This window comes from Acipenser ruthenus, chromosome 37 (genome assembly GCF_902713425.1).
Source record: "Acipenser ruthenus chromosome 37, fAciRut3.2 maternal haplotype, whole genome shotgun sequence".
NCBI classification, from domain to species: Eukaryota; Metazoa; Chordata; class Actinopteri; order Acipenseriformes; family Acipenseridae; genus Acipenser; species Acipenser ruthenus.
Genome location: NC_081225.1, coordinates 6,446,664 through 6,462,134, shown reverse-complemented (window position 1 = coordinate 6,462,134; position 15,471 = coordinate 6,446,664). Strand labels below are relative to the sequence as shown.

General features: G+C 39.5%; 1 protein-coding gene across 2 annotated transcripts in view; it reads left to right on the top strand.

Moving 5' to 3' along the window:
* LOC117966096 (netrin receptor UNC5D-like) overlaps window positions 1-15,471 on the top strand; it is a 296,114-nt gene that overhangs the window by 201,040 nt on the left and 79,603 nt on the right. For both annotated transcript variants that reach the window (XM_059008505.1, XM_059008504.1), the window contains exons 3-4: window positions 7,697-7,840; window positions 8,413-8,516. In XM_059008505.1, coding sequence (XP_058864488.1) covers window positions 7,697-7,840; window positions 8,413-8,516 — 248 coding nt within the window. The remainder of the gene's footprint in view (window positions 1-7,696; window positions 7,841-8,412; window positions 8,517-15,471) is intronic.

Here is a 15,471-nt window from a genome sequence, read left to right as displayed (position 1 = left end):
TTGACACGCGGCATGATGGATGCATGTACTCATGTGGTTTTCTCCATACCCTAGTCCTCCCATCAGCGTGAAACAGCAGGAACCAGGATTCATCAGACCAGGCAATGTTTTTCCAGTCCTCCAGTGTCCAGTGTTTTCATTCCTTAGCCCACTGCAATCGCAGTTTCTTGTGTTTTGCTGAAAGAAGTGGAACTCTGTTAGGTCGTCGGCTGCCATACCCCATTCATGTCAAGGTACGACGAGTTGTGCATTGTTTTATGGGTCTTTCGGCACCAATGTTGTCTGTTGCTCTGCACAATTCGTGTCAGCCTCCTTTGGCCTCTTTCACCAATGAGCCGTTTTCGACCACTGGCCTGCCGTTGGCTGGATGTCCTTTGGGTGGTGGACCATCCTTGATACACACGGGAAACTGTTGAGCATGAAAAACCCAGCAGCGTTGCAGTTCTTGACACACTCAAACCGGCACGCCTGGCACCTACTACCATACCCCGTTCAAAGGCACTTAAATCTTTTGTCTTGCCCATTTACCCTCTAAATGGCACACATACACAATCCATGTCTCAACTGTGTCAAGGCTTAAAAATCCTTCTTTAACCTGTCTCCTCTTCATCTACACTGATTGAGATGGATTTAACAGGTTACATCAATAAGGGATCATAGCTTTCACCTGGATTCACCTCGTCAGTCTATTTCATGGAAAGAGCAGGTGTTCCTAATATTTTGTACACTCAGTGTATATATATAGTGTGTGTAGCACAGCCTCATCTACAGAAAGCACAAGCAAAGACGATGGGAACATAAAGTACACATTTTAACCATCTTTACCTGTTTATGAAATCATCCGGAATGGGTTGTATTGTATTTCGAATATTAGTGTGGGGACACACTTCGCTTTTTTATATTTTAATATTCTTCCAAAAAGCCTTTAATTTTGAATTCTCTGAAAAACGTACCCTTTGTACTGTTTTACAGTCTCTCTGGTACCCGGTACACCATCAAATGACCAATCAGACAAAGAAGAAAAACCTCTGTATAGAAGAATGTTTTATTTATTTGACTTCAATTATGGATTGTTTTCCTCTGCATAACATCCTTCTGATATAGTCAGACATTTTATAATATGATTGAATATGGGGGTTTAACACATGTTATGCAGTGTTTTTGTTGTAATATTCAAATATTTGTTCCTGCACCACTATAAATATTGGCCAATCTTTTATGTTGAAACTGCTGAACTTTTATAAAAATCTGCAGCACAGGAAGTTCTGGGCAGCAGTGTGGAGGAGTGTGGAAGATTAATATTGAAATAATCTACTCTTTAAAAAATATCCACCAATGCTGTTATTTAATCTTCCATTTTTTATGTAGTTTGCAGCCAGTGCTCTTTTTTATTCTTTACTGACATTTCCAGTTATCTTTTTATATGTGCATTTATCCAGAAGAAACCTCTGCAACTCTTCCAATGCAATCCCTGCAGGTGTGACACTTGTCCTGCCTGGTTCTCCTCCAGGGGCCTCCAGAATGCCTCTATTCCTGTCAAGACTGTTCCAGTCACTTTTTGCCATGCTTGTTAAGCCTTCTCGTTCAAACGGAAGTCAAGGCCCGGTTTCCCCAAAAAACTGTACTGTCAAGAAATGTATGAATTATTGAAAGAAGCTAGACTGACAGCAACGGCTTTGATGCCAAGATGTGACTTAATGTAGTTTGCAAGTCTTCACCTCAAACTATTTTACCTTAGGGGAACTTATTATTATAATTAATTTCATAGCGGACGCCCTTATCCAGGGCAACTTACAATTGTTACAAGATATCACATTATTTTTACATACAATGACCCATTTATACAGTTGGGTTTTTACTGGAGCAATCTAGGTAAAGTACCTTGCTCAAGGGTACAGCAGCACTGTCCACCACCTGGGATTGAACCCACGGGATTGAACCCCTTTGGAAATAAGTTGTGCCATAAGGAGGGACACAGGCATTTTTTTTTAGATAAATATGTAATTGAATAATTACATTAATATGCAAGGGTCGAATTTGAAAGTTGATAGATCTGTTTTCGATCCAGCTTATTCACTTTCCTGTTGTTTACCTGGATATATCTGCCTGTTTCAAAAGAAAGAACCGATTCGGTTCCAAACAAACTCATTTACTCCAAATGGTGAGTGACTAATTACTGTATTTTGTGCGCTTCTCAAAAATACACAGAAAACTAAGAAATCTACTTCTAACTATAAAACCAAGCACAGACAGAGACAGCTGAGCATTGTCTGGCATTTCTTTCCCAGCAAGGGTCTGTTGTGTGAAGGAGAGATGTCTTTGAGATTCATTTTCCATGGGCTTGAGATACAAGCCTGTTTGTCACTGCCAGCTTGGCCCCTTGTTTGCAATTCGCTGTGGAAGTCTCTGTCAATGGTCTTGGCAAGGCAGCTGGAAAAAAAACTAAACTGGGGGTTTAGTTTAATAGGGACTGTCTGTGCTTCTCCTGTTTAAAACAAATAAAGCTGACAAATGATGAACTAGCAAAGCGGCACTCTGTCTCCTTTAGAACAAACCATGCAATTATTCACTGCCTGCCAGCTCGAGTTATACTGAGCTGAATCCCTCATCAGCATATCACGATTGTAGTCCTAGTTTTAATTTCTCAGGTTTCTCACCTGGAAACAGCAGGAAGTTTCTTTAAAAAAAAGTTCTCAGTTTGTTTGCCTTTCATTTAGTATGTTACTGTTAGCAGTGTCTTCAGTTTCAAAGTATTTAATTGGCTGCCATGAATAGCAGTCAACAGGGGAAGCAGTTGGTTCCTGCTCCCCCTACGCAACCAACCGGTCTGGCTTCTGCAAGCAGTCATCTGATCCCCTCAGCTGACCTTTCCTATCTGCCTGTACCTCCATTCAGCACGCTGATTGTCAATGAAATCCATCCCTTTCCAGTCTCCTCGCTTCAGCTCAAGACTACATGGTTACTGCCATCGCTCCATCCACTCTCTTGAATTTTTTGGAATAACTTTGGATGCTCTCCACTCCGAAGCATGCCTCCTCCCTGATGAACTAGAATGCATTCACTCCCTCATTCAATCCTTCTGGACCAGCCGCATCCATCGGCTTATCTGGATTTCTGTTACCAATAATTTCATCTTGCAAGCCTATCACCTTCCAGGTATAACTAACTCTGCCAATGCTCTTTCTCAGCTCATTTTTTCCCCCTGACTGTTCTCTATTCAGTAATCTGATACTCAACTAAATTCTTCCCTTCACAATCTGCTTGTTTCGCACAGGACTATATGCCCTCTGCTCTCGCTTTATCCACCTGCTCCTCTTACTCAACTGGCTGGTCCTCCTTCACTACCTCCTGCAAGCAAAATCAGGTATCCCCTTCTTCCTTCAACTGGGAAGTCATTCTATCGTTCCTCATTCACTGATTCACTCAAAAGACAAGCTGTACCTCTCCCTAGGAACATCCAAATCTCCCCCTCCCCCCCATTCCTTTGTATTGGCGCAGCAACCTCAGCAGCTAAAGTAAACATTAACCAGTACCTTATCAGATATCAGATACTCTTTTATATCTATTCCGTCAAACAGAATATTGCTAGCATGCCCGGAGTAAGGGCCATCTCGCCACCGGGACCAGAGGTTTTCTACCACAAGGGGGTTTTTTTTTCTCTTTCCGCTGAGAGACGAAATTAGTCCTTCATTATAATTTTTTTTTTTAAATCATCCAGCATTGATTGTCACTAATTAAAATGTTTCGTTACTAACTCTCTTTTTTTTTTTGCATTGGTGGCGCAAATGCGGGGAGCCGGGGGTCCTCTTTTGGGGGCAAGTGACATTCACTTCCCAACCTTAGGCCCAGCCGAGCTAGCCTCGACCTCCGAGAGGAAAGCTCTCTGAGAGCCAGAGCGGACCCACCGCCAATTCTATTTGAACAATCTCTCATCATTCCAGGTTCCAGCATACATACCCCCAGCCTGGAGGCCGATCGGTTCGGTCTCACAGAGAGGGCAACCCTGCACTCTTTCTCAAATCTCCGTTTTATATCATTGTTAACCTTGGGGGAAGCATTGATGCTCCCAGCCTTGGAGGCCAATCGTTTCGGTCTCACCTCCAAGAAGGCGGGTCTCCTTGAGCGAGGGGGAAACCCTGTATTCTTTACTAACAATTTGCTTTCATCTATGCCAGTGTTCCTCTCTGGCCCCTTCTTTGCAAGCACATAATTCCTATTTCATGTCCCAGAGCTTACTCCTCACAGCCCTTGCTTCTGTCCCATGAATTAGCTACAACCACTTGAATAGTTACAGTATAACACAGAAACATAAGTGAGGTCCCTCTGCAGCGAAGGAACACCTTTTATTAAAATTGTGTAGCAATGCTCTTGGTAAGAGTCACCTTGGATTTGCTAACTTGTTTACATCAGCAAGGTGTCATGTAAAGCAGCTAGTTTGTTTCTGAACTCGTTTTTAAGACACAACCTTTATTCCTCTCAGCTGAAGCCAAAATATTTGAGCTGAAGTCAGCTACAATAATCTTATCACCTGTTCATGCATTCAACCTTCATAGAAAGTTACAAAACCTGGCACAATGGTAAACGCGCAGGAAAGTAGGAAAGCATGGCAAAGCATGGCAATTATAATAGGGATGATATACTGTCGAAGAACTATAGCACTGGAGTACTGTGATGAATCTCCTCCTAGCAGCTAATGAGTTAATATCAGTTGAAGACATGTACTTACCTCTCGACTACAGAGCTTGCTCTTTAGTTTATTGGTAAGATGTTTGTCTTTGAAGCTTATGGTTTACAGTTCGTGTCCAGTCCTTGCCTATCTATTCAATTCAATAGAATGAGATTCCAATTCATTACAGTACCAGCAATGGCAACATAACATATGTTGCACCCTGGTTCTAATGTGATTCCATGGTACTGCAATGCATGACTATCTACTCATTCATTGTGATACCAGCGGTATGTCAAGCATGAACATTTTACCACTGGTGTATTTACCAATGGTTCATTTGTAGCTGTGCTTGCCCTCCTATGGTAACAAATCCTTGAATCATTGTATACAATATTTTGTGGAAAGAAAGGCTGAGAACAGGATAGATTTCAGTATTTTATTTGTAAGACATTGATATTTTTATTTGTGTTATTGTCAAGTAACTTTTACAAAGAGATTTCCACACGAGAAAATAAGAAACTCACCTTTTTCTATTTATCTCGCTCTATAAATCAGCTCAAGGCAAAAACTGAAAATAAAGTTGGTTTCTCTGTGTTTTTGGAATCATCTCAATAAACATGGATTATAAACAGATCTGCCAGGCAGGAACAGCAATAAAAGCCCACCCTGTGGAAATGGAAGTTGTTTGCACTGTTGTAAGAAGATATTGCGAGTGCAGCTCTGTCTTAGAGATACAAGCTGTTGGAAGCTTACAGCATTGAAACGCAGCTTGTTTTCATGCATTGCAACACATGTTGCTTTTGGAATAAACCCTAATCCAAACCCACTTGTCCGCATCTAGTGGGTTTACACAGCTGCAGATGCCCATCTTCTTTTGAGCAGCCACACAATAATCGCCGAAGGAGATATATATAGTGTGGAAGATCTTCCAAGCAATGGATATGCGATGGCGCGCAGTCCACCTCCAGAACCATCATTTAGTCTCACTTCAAAGAGGAGGAAAATTGTCATGGTAATAGAAGACATACCATGAATGCAGAGTACTGAAATTATCCCACGAAGGAGGATTGTTGAATAAACCAGGAGCCCCCAAAGGAGTCAAGCAGGTTTTTATAATATATATATATATATAAAATATGCAAAAGAAACAGCTGGATTTCAAGCAGTATAGTATACAGCTGAATACCCTTAGATATGCTCTGCATCTGAAGGGGTCTAATGGGTTGTGTGCGGATACCCTTATGAGTGAAACAACAGCAGGACTCTATGAATATTCATGGCGTATTTTATGTAACAAGGACCATTATGGAAAATAAAGTATGTTTGAACCTAAATGAACCCTTAGCGATCCATTTATTCAGTGCATCTCAGGCGCGTCAGGTCCAGTTTATTTTCACACGCGCTGTTTATTTTACACACACTGTTTAAAAGTTCACTGTAAAACAGGTTTAAAAGGCACTGCATATCAACAGGACACTCAGTACTGCATCACCAGCCCCGCCCCACTCCTTGTTCGCTGTATTTTTAACATACCTCTTCATAGTCGTGCATACCGATAAATCATCTCCTGATCACTTGTTTTATCACCAAACTCCTCAATAATGCGATCCAAGTCATTATTTTATTACTATAACATCTCAAAAAAGCTCACTGATATTCTTTGAGCACTGGATGCAGAAGCAGCTGTCTTGTTTGTTTCTGTCTGTGTTATCTCTGTGGTGCAGGGTCTATGTGTATTGCTCAGATCCGCTCCTTATTTCCGTCTTTTCTCGGCTCCTATCGGTCTCACTCGGCCATTGAAAAGTTTTCTCGGCTGTTTCTGGAGAAAAAGATCTGCGCTTGACGTCTTTTTGATGATGTCGGACAGGGTCCGACATTGGACCGGAAAGGGAAAATTGTAATGTTGGACCTGGTCCGACATAGGACCGCAAAGTTAAACAATTGAAGTCAGAGATCACTTTCTTTAGATCAAGCTCCACATCTGCTTAGCAACAATATGTGATTTGGAACATTGAGGTTTGCCTGATGATTCTGTTGTTTGATTTGAGAATGTAAGATAGATTCCAAACTGAAATCTGGTAAGAACAATAATCACTCAGGACAATGAAGACGTTATTTCCTGCTAGATACAGTATCTCAACGCTTGGTGTGTAATAAGATATATAGTCAAGTGTAATAAAGTATATACTTATGAACAATTCAGAAAGTACCATTGGGATACCATTTCAACACCATTAAGAAATTCTAGAAGAATATAAGGAGACCACAGAAAATCATTAACAAAGATGTCTTGGTTGAAAGCAGCTAAATGTGATAACAGTGCTCTAGTAGCTATTCTACTGTCTGTGAATTCCATTGAGGAAAGATTCTAAAATCCAATATCACCAAACACTGATAGCAGTTATAATATAAATGCAGCTGTGAGCCATGTCACATAGGAAAGAACACAAGCCTAATCACTTAATGAGAGTTGCTCCAGCAACAATATCCATGCCTTCTGCTAGATTAATGTGCATCATATTAATCAAACTTCAGGTCTTGAGTCTTGACAGGCAAGTCAATCATATCTCAAGTAAAACTTTATCCAGCGTGAGGATTTTTTATGAGGATGTATTTGAGTTTCATTGAAAGAGCTCAAGACTAAAATCCCAATATGTTACACTATCTAAGCGGTTTGAGTAGTCCTATTTTAAAAATGCAGAGTGCATTGTAATTGCGTTGCTACAGTTAGTGTCATAGCTGCTTCTATTAAGTCACTTTAACATAGAAAGGGTTTGTATCATTTCAGAAAACCTGAGCTAGAAATAAACACAGCTTCTATTTAATTTAAGGCACTTTTAAGACTTGTGTTAGAGTCATTACTTATCATAAATGTTTGGAGCTGTACAATACCTATCCCCAAAATATTGCTTTCAACATTAACAAAATATACTACTCACACAACTTTGGGATAGAACCGAACAGATTAAGTCATGGATACATGTTCAGTCCCAGCCACCTTGCTAAGAACTCATGTTCTTGTTGCAGGTCTGAAGATCCGGGAGGTGCTGATCAACGTGTCTCGGCAGCAGGTAGAGGATTTCCACGGTCCTGAGGATTATTGGTGCTTGTGCGTGGCCTGGAGCCACCTGGGCACCTCCAAGAGCCGCAAAGCCTCTGTACGCATCGCCTGTGAGTATCCGCCAATGTTTCCCAGAGGCATTCGTGACCCACAGCAATGTTGGGGAAAGATTCTATTTGTCCTGCACCCAGTCCTGGGTTTTATCATTTTCATGTTGAGAAGTATTGCTAAAATGATAATGGCTATGCTAATCCTTTCCATTGTTAACTGGTATCTTTTACTGAATCATCTAAATAATCAATTGAAACCTTCCAGATTCTTTTTACTTATGAGGACAGGGTAACATAATTCAAAAAAAGTAAATTGGAAAAGAAAGCAAAACATTGGAAATGTAAATCTGTAAATTAGAAATATAACAAACTACCAGTTTCTAATCAGAATAAAACCCTGATAATCAGGTGTTACCTTGGTAGTTGACCTTTTGTGTATAATAGAGCCCTCGACTTCCTGACGCGATTCACTACCAGACGCTAATGTTTTTTTTTTTCTTTTAACCAGGGTACTTTTGCCTGATTATTAGTGACAGGAAGCAATGAAAAATATTATTAAAGTGGCGAGGGTGTGTAGCGAGTGACTGCCATATTGAGTTTCAATAAAATAAATTCTATGCCTTGCCTTGCAGACCTGCGGAAGAACTTTGAGCAAGACCCTCAAGGCAGTGAAGTGCCTATTGAAGGGATGATTGTGTTGCACTGTCGCCCCCCAGAGGGAGTGCCTGTGGCTGAGGTAAGTACCTCTAGGAGGCGCTGCTGAGTTGGAAAAATACAGCTGTCAAGCTACACTGGTGTATTTTAAGGAAAGTGTTGGTATATAAAGTTTACCATAGTAAAAGCATAACAAAGTGTAACAAAAGGATAGTGAAATCATGTTAAAATCATAGGTAAAACATTTGTTAGAACAGACCTTAAAGTTTTATGAATAAGGCTCTATGTAATTTACACACTGTCTTAATACCACCATACTAAAATGTATAAAACAGATTTTTTTTTGTAAACCTCATTTCACTGTATGTTTATTGTATAATATAATGCTAGTAAGAGTTCTATATATCACACCAGGGGGAAACCCACAGCTGGATTAATACAGAGTTAAAGAGTGGCACTATTTAGATCTGCCAGTGTTTAGATTATTAAAATGGACCCATTGCACAGCATTGGTATCACATGTTAGGCCTGTGTTTTTCATAAGCAGCACAAAAGAAAAAGAAAAAAAGACCTGTTGATATACTATTATGTGTGTATAATTCTATAAAGTTGTTTAAGTGATAGTGCTCTACCATGTGGTAGCTGACCGCTACTGGAGTTATGCATCTCAAACCGAAGGCAAAGGCCTTAATGAGTCAAGGTCAACTGCCACACGGTACAGCCTTCATCCAGAGGGCATTATCGCTATTAGAAAATTATTTTCTTATCACTTTCTTTAAAACAACACTTTAAACTGTAAATTTACCTTGAACTGTAATGATTTCAGGTATTGTTGAGAAAGGTTTTAAGAAAATAGTCTAGAAAGTTTTCATAAAGGATCACATACATAATGAGAGAAAAAACAAATAACTTTAGTAAACAAAAAAAACTTTACTTGTCAGAGCTGCTTATAGCTTATCTGGACAGCGCCAGATATCTGAATGGAGCAATATCACTGAACTGTCCATGTCTCGGTTTGTTGTTGAAAGATGCTGCGCTCCAGTCAAGTGTGACAGGCTGTGATTGGCTGATCAGCAGTGGTGGGTAGAGGATGGTCTGGTTGCTTTTGCTGGTGAAAAGTATTGATTGGCTGGTTTTGGTGGATAATAAAATTAATTTGGATCAATTGTGTCTTTGTTTAGTATTTGCTGTCCAATACATGTGAACTGAAATTGTATTAAGGCAAGTCAAAAGAAAAAAGCCAGTGGTTGCGTGGATTGATTTTAAATTTGATTCACAGTTGATGCTGTGATGTAGCAGCGAACATCTACTGTCTGAAAGAAGCCTGCTAGATCTGGAAGCTGGCTGGCTGATGGTACTGAATCCTTTTCTAATTCTGCTTAGATCATATCATCATTGCCATGACTATTTCAGCAGACATCGGGCTGCAGGCTGCTTCTAAAAAGGTGGAGGTGGAGAGGAATATTAGTGTTGCACTGTGCACAGAAACTCAGAGGTAACACAGTTGTGCACTGAAGCCTGTGCAATGCTGATTGCCACCTTAGACAGTCAGCATTGTTGAGTCTTTTCAGAAGGAGTTATACAAAAAATGGTAAGCATGACAAGAAATGAAATTAGAAAACTATAGATGATATCACAAAAAAAAATGACATTGAACTGCAGTCTTCAACGTCCACTCAACCAAAAGTAGAACCCACTCGATTCAGTGAATGAGGAAAATCAAAAAGCTACAGACTATTCTTTACAAGTAAGCATGTATAGGAACATGAGCACAGAAAGACGACATTAATAATGTGGAAACAACTCGTAGCTGCAGAAGCTGAACTTTACTAGACAAGCTTGACATTAAGTATTAAAAGAAAAGCTGGAAGCAAGATAGCAAGGATGCAAGCTTCAGGATTCAGTAAAACAAGCTGAAGTACAGATATTTATTTCAGCAGGTCTATTCTGTGTGCACGGTTTTCTATTGGAATATAATCGTGTATATTTGTTCTGTCTGCAAGTCGAGTTAGTTTAAATAAAGTGTTATGGCTATGACAAGTCATCATGTTTTTGCCAAAGCAATTACAAGTAACATGGGCATTTATCCATTGCAAAGTATGTTGTTGTTTCATAAAGCAAACAGTCTGCAATTCTGTCTCCAAGGCAATGGCAGGTAGCAATATATTCACCAGCAAGTCGTGATTCACTTTTAATGCTTTTGTTTAAAATCAATAACCCTTTTAAAAATCATTAGCTCTGGAGCAACAACAAAATAAAACAGCATTATAAATGCCAGTGGATCTGGATTTGTGATGCATGAAATGACAAAAAAAACAAACATCCCCCAACCTGTAACTGGGACTGCCAAATATCTGCAGCATTAAAATAGTAGCATTTTTACTAAAATCTTATGTGTAACAGGGTGCAGGGTGGTGTCCTTGCACACTGCTGGGCTCATCTGCATTCGTGGTTATAGAGCTTTTAACCTCATCTCATATTACCAACACGAGCAATGACATGCCTCGCATTTTTCAATTTTCGGAATCATATTCAATTACAAAAGGAGAACCCTGGCATGAACTTAAAGAGTTACCAGCCTTACAGAAGCATCTTCCTCTGGGATATCATTACAGTTAGGCTTGCTCCTTTTCAATGTTTCTTTTTCAGAGGGGAACATGGGGTTAGTTTCTCTGTATACAGATCAAACCATTTGTTTTCTCCTTCAGAATGAATGGAAGATACAGATTTGTGCAATTTGAGGTGTCACTGCGCTGTGTTTGTTTTTGTGTGTCAGCTCTAAACCCCTGTCTGCTGAGCAGGCCTCCCTCCTGCTTTGATGAGCGGTAGCTGGCCTGGGCTGCACACAAAACCAGAGGGCAATCTGATTCTGGGAGTGAGTTATTGTTGGAACTGCAGCTCAGGGTAATTATAAAATATTGTGTCTAACAAAAGAGAAAATATGCTTATGAGTCCAGCATGTGTAGAGCTCCTTGATTTAGTGATCTAGCGCCTATCGTGGATTCATTTAGATGATGGGCTGGATCCTAGCACCCTGTGCATTGATGACAAACACTGGCGATGAAGAATAATCCCTATAATTGTGTTGATGAAATAACACTGGGATCGGAAAACACATAAGTGAACAAGATTAATTCGTCCGTGTATTTGAGCTAAGGATCAGGCCTGCTGACTCACTTTTTATTTTGTCTGCTTGTTCGTTTGTTCTCATTTGTAACCTCTGTGATTGAACAAACGCGTTTTGTTTGATTTGGGAGCAGCTGCAGTTTGGCACTAGTAAATAAATAGATGGTTTAGAAAAAAACTGTGAAACACTTGCCATCTGTAGTGTGGTTTATATAACATCTCTGATATTTTCTGGTTAATCAAAGTTGCAGCTTCCTGTTGTGAGTCGAAGATCTGACAAACTTATAATAGAGGGCTAATAGTAAGAGCTTGTTTGGTAAGGGCTTCTGTACTGAAGACAACACAACTATATTCCAAAAGAAGCTAAGACCCATCTTACCTGAGGGAGAGAAATTGTCACCTATCCTAAAGTATGGTAATAATAATCTGAAAAAGTAATATAATATTGATTACTGATTACTGGCTCCAAAAAGTAATCTGATTACTGATTTACTTTCTTATAGAAATACTATATTACTTATAACTTGCCAACTGTTGATTGCACAATTTCCCGGTCAAGCAATGACAAGTTATCTGTTACTTTTGGCCCTGAAAAGTAATCTGATTACTTCTTAATATTACATTTTAAAAAAGTAATACCACACTGTAATAAGTTACTCAAAAAAGCAATCTGATTACAAGTAATGCATTACTGTAACTTGGGTCTTTAACAACCATGCCTCTGCTTCCAAAATAATTGAAACACCTTGCAACTCAGTTCCATAGCTGAGAGGGACTTCATGATTTATATTATAAGAAAATCTGTTTATTACCTTGGCTCAAATACATATGCAGATAGAACATCTAAGAGTTTAAGTACAATGTGGTATTAAAAACAGCAGTAGCAAAGATTAACAAAGTGAGAACTTGTTTTTAAATAGGAAGGGAGACAGGACGATCTCTAGACAGGGAGGAGATGAATAAGGCTGTGATGCCAATGACCGTGATTGCATCTAAGCAGAATATAATGAAATAAGTAGACCCCATTTGTGAGAACTGTTGATTGCTCGCAGTAATTGGAACAAATGCACCAATTAAGGAAATCCATTCCCAGGCGCCCAGCACATACTTGCTGGGATAATTTATATCTGTCCTTCTATTTCCACCATGGAGCTTTTCATCATTAGGCTTCGGCGGTGCTTGATGCCTACATTGTGATGCAAAGCAGGTTTAACTTGCAAACAGTTGGGCTAATTGTGCCGCCACTACACAGGCTGATAATAGGTTTGAATCTGGCCTCCCAGCAATGTAATCATGTCAGGTCTTGTGCCATTTAACCTCCTCGGTGCCACCGCTGCGTACAGATTTGAATGTGATAAATAAGCGGTTGAAGAAATGAATTTAAAGCATGGAAAAAAGACCAAATGCGACTGAAGGGGACTTTACACTAACCATATTCCATAACACTGTTGATATGGTGTATGGTGCATTCAACAAGTCTGCAAGGAGAGATGCGTGACAATTTCTCAATGATTATCGTCACCTTCAGTGAAATTAGGGGTTTGAAATCAAAGTAATGTATGTGTTGCCATTGCAATGGTCAGCTCCTCACCCTCTATCACTGAACCCAGTTTACAGAATCTCACCTTACATTCCCACACATTTAACATTGTGAATACCTTTTACTGTACGGCATATGGGGATGGTTTTGTATAGACAAATGTACATGAAGTAAACACATAAAACACGGAATGGACGTGCGCTTTGTACCAACACTTTCACAACACTAGAAAGAGGGTATTTTAAGTCTTTGTCGCCTGCAAGCACATCATTCATCCCATTGACTACTGAAACTCTTGCCCATAGATGTTTAGTAAAGTAAAATAACAGAGGCTATTCTTCCAGTGCTTTCTCTCATCTCTCAAGTTCAATGATTTACCTGAAGAAGCATGATAGAACCGTTTCCTTGGTGATCCCGAGATGAAAATAAAGTCTGCGGTAGAATACATAAACAGCATTTGGCAGTTATTAAAAAGGCACGATGGTGGTGTCTCAGTTATAGTGTTGACTTTTTGTTCACTGCATTCTCTGCCTCGTTGCTAAGGAAGGATAAATATTGTCTCCAGGGAGTCCATGAAAAAACTAGGATTGAAAAGTAATTGTGAATTATCAGTCGCTGTGATTTATGTTACATGTAATGTATAAACTGAGGCAAACTTGTGTCCTTGCCTTTGGGGGAACTTGGCTGCCCACAAGGTCTGACAAAGTAATTCCTATTTACTATACTTTTGTGACACTGTAAAATGTGCACCAATTTTTTGTTTACACATTTTAGCAATATGTCATGCCTATGCAGTACATTGACTATTCTATAGGCAGCTTTCAAGATATTAGTGAGAAGCTGAATAAACTTATTATTATGATAACTCACAGCATCCTTTCACAAGAATTTAAATGTTCCCTTAGTATTAGAAAAGGAGTTGTCATTCAGTATACTAAACCAAAAACATATTTTTTTTAAATTAAGTTGCTCTTAGCACAAATATAAGCCCATGTGTCTGTATTCAAGGGTGTATAAAGACACTTTTGCATATGTGTGCAAAAGTCGAAACATAACACTGGTCATGAAACATCTCTAACTTACTATGAATTATACCAAGTAATTTGAACATAAAAATATAACATATATACAGACGTGCTCAAATGTGTTGGTACCCTTACAGCTCATTGAAATAATGCTTCATTCCTCCTGAAAAGTGATGAAATTAAAAGCTATTTTATCATGTATACTTGCATGCCTTTGGTATGTCATAGAAAAAAGCAAAGAAGCTGTGAAAAGAGATGAATTATTGTTTATTCTACAAAGATATTCTAAAATGGCCTGGACACATTTGTTGGTACCCCTTAGAAAAGATAATAAATAATTGGATTATAGTGATATTTCAAACTAATTAGTTTCTTTAATTAGTATCACACATGTCTCCAATCTTGTAATCAGTCATTCAGCCTATTTAAATGGAGAAAAGTAGTCACTGTGCTGTTTGGTATCATTGTGTGCACCACACTGAACATGGACCAGAGAAAGCAAAGGAGAGAGTTGTCTGAGGAGATCAGAAAGAAAATAATAGACAAGCATGGTAAAGGTAAAGGCTACAAGACCATCTCCAAGCAGCTTGATGTTCCTGTGACAACAGTTGCAAATATTATTAAGAAGTTCAAGGTCCATGGAACTGTAGTCAACCTCCTGCAAGAGGAAAATCGACCCCAGATTGAACAGAAGGATAGTGCGAATGGTAGAAAAAGAACCAAGGATAACTGCCAAAGAGATACAAGCTGAACTCCAAGGTGAAGGTACGTCAGTTTCTGATCGCACCATCCGTCGCTTTTTGAACGAAAGTGGGCTCCATGGAAGAAGACCCAGGAGGACTCCACTTTTGACAGAAAAACATAAAAAAGCCAGACTGGAATTTGCTAAAATGCATATTGACAAGCCACAATCCTTCTGGGAGAATGTTCTTTGGACAGATGAGTCAAAACTGGAGCTTTTTGGCAAGTCACATCAGCTCTATGTTCACAGACGAAAAAATGAAGCTTTCAAAGAAAAGAACACCATACCTACAGTGAAACATGGAGGAGGCTCGGTTATGTTTTGGGGCTGCTTTGCTGCGCCTGGCACAGGGTGCCTTGAATCTGTGCAGGGCACAATGAAATCTCAAGACTATCAAGGCATTCTGGAGCGAAACGTACTGCCCAGTGTCAGAAAGCTCTGTCTCAGTCGCAGGTCATGGGTCCTCCAACAGGATAATGACCCAAAACACACAGCTAAAAGCACCCAAGAATGGATAAGAACAAAACATTGGACTATTCTGAAGTGGCCTTCTATGAGTCCTGATCTGAATCCTATCAAACATCTATGGAAAGAGCTGAAACTT